This window comes from Vespa crabro, chromosome 21, assembly GCF_910589235.1.
Source record: "Vespa crabro chromosome 21, iyVesCrab1.2, whole genome shotgun sequence".
NCBI classification, from domain to species: domain Eukaryota; kingdom Metazoa; phylum Arthropoda; class Insecta; order Hymenoptera; family Vespidae; genus Vespa; species Vespa crabro.
The window spans coordinates 1320535-1327500 of record NC_060975.1 but is presented as its reverse complement, the minus strand read 5'-3'; the positions used below and the strand labels follow the sequence as shown (position 1 = coordinate 1327500).

The 6966-nt window shown below is 32.6% G+C and overlaps 1 protein-coding gene across 9 annotated transcripts in view; it reads left to right on the top strand.

Annotated features, from left to right (window-relative positions):
• Positions 1-3188, top strand: part of LOC124431324 (lachesin-like) — a 136612-nt gene extending 133424 nt beyond the window's left edge. For 8 of the 9 annotated variants that reach the window (XM_046979086.1, XM_046979093.1, XM_046979084.1 and 5 more), the window contains one exon: positions 2258-3188. In XM_046979086.1, the coding sequence (XP_046835042.1) occupies positions 2258-2520 (263 nt within the window). In that variant the 3' untranslated portion in view covers positions 2521-3188. Of the gene's footprint in view, positions 1-1147; positions 2095-2257 lie in introns of those variants that run through there. The other variant, XM_046979094.1, reaches the window with a different exon arrangement.
• The last annotated feature ends 3778 nt before the right edge of the window (positions 3189-6966 follow it).

The following is a 6966-nucleotide window of genomic DNA, read 5'->3' as shown; positions in this document are numbered from 1 at the left end:
TTATGTATATACATATATGTATATATATATATATATATATTATATATGTATTTATGTATGTGTGTACGCATGCTTCGTCGAGATTATTTTACACGGGAGAGGGGCAAGCGAAATGAAACTAAAAAATAAAAAATATAAAAAAAGAAAAAAAAACATAAAAAAGGAATAAAATAAAAAGAACAAAAAAATAGCGTAGTACAAAATATGGAAGGGAAAGGACACACGCATACACACGCATACGGATAGAAACGCGCACGCGAACATAGAGACATAGACACAGAATGATACGTTATCGAAGAGTGAAAAGTGGAATAGTTTTGGAGTCACGCGATGAGCTAAACTAAAGTGAGATTAAAAGGTTTAAAAGGCAACGAATGAAGGGGAAAAGGATTGAAACGAGTTATATAGGGGTATTCCAATCGAATTGAATTCTTCAACTTTTTGTATTACGTTTCTTTCTAATTATTTTCTTTTTTTTTTTTTTTCCTTTCCTTTTTTTTTATTTTATTCTTTTTTTTTTTTGTTATTCATTTTCTATCAAAATATACAATATATACGCCATATATATGTAATACCGTTATATATTATTAAATAATTTTGATGTACTTGGCCAAGAGGAAGCGACGGCGGCTGCGGCGGCGGGGGGGGGGGGAAGGAGGAAGAAAAGAAAAAGAAAAACGAGAAAGAACAAAAAGAGGCGGGGAAAAAATGTATGACGTTTAATATCTTTCTCTCTCATATATTTCATACGGAAGAACATCTTATATATGTAGATATAGAATATTATTTTATATGAAATAACCTGAATAGCCAACGATCTTTATATATAGATATACATATATATATAGAGAGAGGGGGAAGGGGAGAGAGAGAGAATTTGTAAACGATAAAAGAAAGAAAGTAGAAAGAAATAAAAAGCAAAAAATATGATTTTTTTAATAGAAAGTAGCGTCACGTCGAAGTCTACGAAACAATATCTACGTAGCAACTTTCTCTCTCTGTCTCTCTCTCTCTCTCTCTCTCACTCTCTCCTATGTCCACCCTTTTTTCTTGCTCTTCTTCCCGCCCTCTCCCACCTAACATCCCCGTTCTCCTCACTATCAGTTTATACCTTCTTGGTGTAAAACAACAGTTTCCTTCGTATTAGTTATCGTTTATCAGACTGCCCGGAGAAAATCAGGAAAGGCTCGTGCGGCGCGCCGCTATAGGGGGAATTGGCTGAGCCATCTGTTGCCAGACATGATCGATAAAAGTCCGCCAAGTGTTATCAGTGCTAAACTGCTATTTCGACGAGCTGCCGCGCACGTTTTCTCTTAGCACTTCCCCCACCTATAACTCGGATATTCTCGGAGTTATCCTTTCGACGTATTCCACTTTCGTGTTTCATCGTCTCTCTCTCTCTCTCTCTCTCTCTCTCTTTCTCTCTCTGTCTCTCTATCTATCTATCTATCTATCTATCTATCTCTCTTTCTCGTTTTCTTTTATTTTCTTTCTCTCTCCTTCTCTTTCTCTTTTACCCATGCATAGACACATACACACATACACTTTCGCATACACATATATGCATGCCTGCACGCATAGTAACGATTTACGTGGACATACACGAAAAGAATGAAATAGATAGATAGATAGAAAGAGAACGAGAGAGAGAGAGAGAGAGAGAGAGAGAGAGAGAGAAAAAGAGAGAGAAAGAAAATACGTAAAGCTACGCGATAAATTGAATCGGGATTCCTTGTCAAAGAGGAATTCCGACTCTTGCGTTCGTATATGTGTGTGTGTGTGTGTGTGTGTGCGCGGTGAAGCGGCGCATAAAACGTGCATTTGGTATTTGTGTTTTGTGTGAACAAGCTCGCCAGCGGAAAAAATAATATTCGAGTGTTCACGGACGACTTACTGTCTAACAAGCAGTAGCCTATCTTCTTTCTCTCTTCTATATGCCCACACACACACACATACACATTCTCTCTCTCTCTCTCTCTCTCTCTCTCTCTATCTATTTATCTATCTTCATCTATCGTTTCATTAAATATGTTATATTATCACGTACGTTCTCTCTGATTTAACGTTTCTATTCCCACGCAATAATAATAATAATAATAATAATAATAATAATAATAATAATAATAATAATAATAATAATGTGACTAAACATTTTCTTTTTATTCCTTTTTTCTTTCCTCTTTCTTTTTTGTTTCTCTTTTTTTCTTTTTTTGTTTTTTTTTTGTTTCTTTGTTTTCTCTCTCCATGCAATTGACAGATATGGAACTTCCGAAACATACGAAAAAAATTGGCGATCGTCGTGGAGGGGAGGAGGATATGAACGAGTTCATGAATCCAAGGGATCATAGCCTGAATCGGATTTATCAGGGCTCGCTTAGGGAAGCTGGCTCAACCTCTGACCCGTCCGCCATCGGAGGAGATGATTCTGCCTCGTCTACCTCAACGCTTACCGAAAGATGCAGTTTCATATTCTTTTGGATCTTCCTTCATATCGCAACAAATCGACTGTTTGCCGTTTAACGACATAAATCGAATATCAATCATATAAGGGGTGTACAAGGATTATAGATTAGAATTAATTCGGTCATATTTTTAATCCGAATTAAACGATGAACTCTTGTGCGTGTCCTGTGTGTTAGTGTGTGTGTATGTGTGTGCGCGCGCGTGTGCGTGTTCGTGTGAGTGCATGCATGTATATGTGTGTGCGTGTATGTGCGTGTGTGTATATGTGTGACAATTACTTCGATGGACGACGACGTTCGATCGTTTATAATCTCCGAGAAATCCACGAACTTTTTTCTTCTCTTTTTCTTTTATTTTCTCTCTCTCTCTCTCTCTCTCTTTTTTTGTCCTTCTTTTCTTTCTTTCTTTTTATTTAGTAATGATTATCGAACGATTCGATCATTTATTTATCTCATCGCGATTATGAAATTACGAAGAAATTACCGCAGACTTTATTGATATTCATATTCAATTAAATTGATATTATATCTGATGGGAGAGAGAGAGAGAGAGAGAGAGAGAGAGAGAGAGAGAGAAATGTCGATTAAATCGCGGTCGTGTGTAAATTAAATATTTTATCAATATTGTCACTATTTTCTCTGTCTCTTTCTCTCTTTCTATCTGCCCTATCCATCTCTCTCGTTATCAATATTTCATCTATCAATAATTTGTATTCTTTATTTGTAACTTAATCGTTGTTTCATTCATTATTGAAGCCTATTCATTATATAAAATCATAATCATAATCTCCTTCTTCGAATGTAATCCATTTTTATTAAATTAGAAATGAAATCCAAAAGAAAAGTCATCGTGATTAATATTAAAGGTAAATCGGATTGATTTTATTGAGTTCTCGACGTTACTAATCCAACTTTTTTTCTCAGGCTAGAGAATGAAGAAACGACCAAATCGGGGGTCTCTTCATCGGTCAGGTACGTTAACTCTCTATAAAAACCCACAGTATTAATTTTCATAATTAAAAGCAAATATATTATATCCGAATAAAATAAATTATTAAACTCCTCTCCCTCCTCGTTTCTCTCTCTCTCTCTCTCTCTCTCTCTCTCTCTCTCTTTCTCTTTCTCTCTCTCGTTCTATCGGAGATTTATAATAAAATTTACATATATCCTTTTCTCGAATTTAAACGTTGTATTGATTATCTGACGATGTAAATTGGGGGCGGGGGAGGGGGGGGGGAATTAAAAAAAATAAAAAAAAATAAGATTAAAACGAAACGGAACAAAAAGATAGATAGGTAGATATATAGATAGATAGATAGATAGATAGATAGATAGATAGATAGATAGATAGAAAAACAAGAAGTAAAAGGAAGAAAAAAAAGAAAAAAAGGAAAATATCGAATTAAAACGTAAGTGGATAAGGGAGTATGGAATGACGGATGGTGTTAAAATAAGGATAAGAAAAATGAATGAAGAGAAAGAGAAAAGAAGAAGAAGAAGAAGAAGAAGAGAGAAAAAAAGGAATTAGAAAAAGAAAAGAATAGAAAAGAAAAGAAAAGAAAAGAAAAGAAAAGAAAAGAAAAGGTAAGGTCGAAGGTAACGCTAGAGTGTCTCGATGGAAAAATAACGCTCGTCGGGCTTACGCCCGCTGCGGATAGCAGTTTTATTTTCACATAAAAGTGGAAAAATTTCTCGCGGGAGGAAACGAAGCGTAGAACATAGCCCGGGCCCGGATTGATTGTTTTACTACGTGCGCCCCTCGAAATGAACCGCGGGACCGAGTTTGCCGACGGCGGCGGCTCTCTGTTCCTGAAGTCGAGCACAATTTCGTGGTACTTTAAGATAAATTCTTACGAGAAAAAGAGAAAGAGAAAGAGAAAGAGAGAGAGAGAGAAAGAGAGAAAGTATAAACGAGACGAGGGAAAACTGTACTCACCCTTTCCCCCTCTACTCCTCCATCTCCACCTTCACCTCCTCTTCCTATTTCCTCTTCCTCCAGCCTTTTTTTTTTTTTTTTTTTTTTTTACGGCAAGACATTTCTTTTCCTATCAAAAAGTATCGTTCCAAGTAGTGCCTCGAATTACTAACGGGTTACGTTCTTTATCGATCCTTGTGTTCGTCGATCTTTTAATATACTAGATGAATGAAATTATATCGATAGAATAATAATAATAATAATAATAATAATAATAATAATAATAATAATAATGATAATAATTAAATGTATAATTTTATCTGACAATTATTAATATCGATGATATTATTATTATTATTATTAAATTATATTACACCGTGTAATATTATATTGCAATATTACGATTGATTTTGTTTCATATAATTTAGCTTGATTTTAAATTATATTTCAATTAATGTTATTGTTTCTCTAGAAATGAAGGAAACGAAAAAAGGAAGGAGATAAAGACATTCGAAAAGAAAAATAAATAAATAAATAAATAAATAAATAAATAAATAAATAAATAAATAAATAAAAAGGGAAATAATATTATTTGTCATTAAAAATTTATCACGCTTTGACAACGTCGTTCTAATTATTCGTCTCTTTTCTTTAATTGTTTTCTTTTTTTTTTTTTTCCCCTTTTTCTTCTTTGCCATTTTTTTCTTCTTATGAGAGACATGAGGAAAGAAAGAAAGTAAAGAAAGAAAAAGAAATGAGAAAAGAAGTGTATAATATAAAAAATATGTCAGTCCTCTCGTATTATAAAAAATATCGTAAGCTTTTTCTTTTATTTTCTATTTCTTCTTCTTTTTCTTCTTCTTCTTCTTTTCTTTTCTTTTTCTTTTCGTATTCACACATATATTCGCATATTCAAGTGTCAAAACATTCTCGTAGAAGCCGAATAGAAACAAAGAGACGAGAAAGAAGTAAAAATGAATATACTATATGTTTATACTATGAAAACAAGATGGAGAAAGAAAGAAAGAAAAAAAAATATTATTAAGTTCTTGCACCTTAAAAGAAATACATTATTATTATTATTATTATTATTATTATTATTATTATTATTATTATTATTATTATTATTATTATTATTATTATTATTATTATTATTATTATTATTATTATTATTATTATTATTATTATTATTATTATTTTACGTCTCTTAACGTAATACACTGTATAAAAAAAAAAAGAACGTTTCCAATTTGCAAGACGCGAACGTCTATGAAAAGATCGAGATTAAAATCAAATGTTTCTTTATCGTCATTTATAAAGATAAATTATCATTAGAGAAATATTCTTCTAATACCTTTCAGCGTTTATCCAAACGCCTTTAACTTTTCTTTCCCTTAAACCTCCTACACCATCACCACCCGTAGTTTACCACCAACCTTAACGAAACGAATTCCCGACGAGGGAAATACTCGAGCACACGGATTTAATCGCATTTAATGTGGAATCTAGTTTCTTTCTTTTTTCTTTTTTTTTTTTTTTTTTTTTGACCTTTTTCCGTTTTTTTTTCTTTCTCTTTTTTTCCGGCAACGCGTCCGATTATCACATATCCGTGCATAATGTAACTTCGAAAACGAATAATATCGACAGAAAGATTATTTATATATCTATGTGTTTTTCTTTTTTTTTTTTTTGGTTTTTTTTTTCTATGTGTTCACGTGTAATAACAATCGTTTTATCTCTGTCTCTATTTTTCTATATATATATATATATATATATATATATATATATATATATATATATATATATTTGTGTGTGTATGTGTAGGTGTTTGTGTGTACGTATGTATGTATCTTTATCTTCGTTTCTGTTTTTAATCTACAAACGGGAAAAATAATCTTTCGGAAAATAATTTCCCGATGAAAGATTTTCGCAAAGATTTTCTCAGTTCGCGTTTCTCTCCTTTGAGAAAAATCAAGATTCCATAAACTATCCATTTGAACTTTCTTATTCAACTCGACGACTCCGGGAGTTTAACACGAATCGAATCGAATCTCTTTTCCCGTGTAATAATAAGTGATACCTCAGACGATAAGAAAGACAGAGAAAGATAGAAAGAAAGAGAGGGAGAGAGAGAGAGAGAGAGAGAGTGGGAGAAAGTTAAAAATATATAAAACAATACGTTCGAGAGAGAATTTATTTTTATTTATCGTCTATATTGTGATCTTCTTCATTTTTCTTTTCTTTTTTTTTTCCTTTCTTTCTTTCTTTCCTTCCTTCCTTCCTTCCTTCCTTCCTTCCTTCCTTCCTTTTTTCTTCATCTTTTATAACTCTTTCATAATTTAAAAAACGTTCGTTCAAAGGATTCGTGTGTTTCTCGAGGATTTGAAAAAGGATAAAAAAAAAAGAAAAGAAAAGAAAAGAAAAAAGAGAGAGAAAAAAACGATAAAACGTGTGGCAACGTGCTGATAGTACAATACTTAATAAACAATTTAGTCGTATCCGTTGCTTACGCTTAACTGTTGTAAATAATGTTGAAAATAACATCGGCTTGTCTAACGAGAGAGAGAGAGAGAGAGAGAGAGAGAGAGA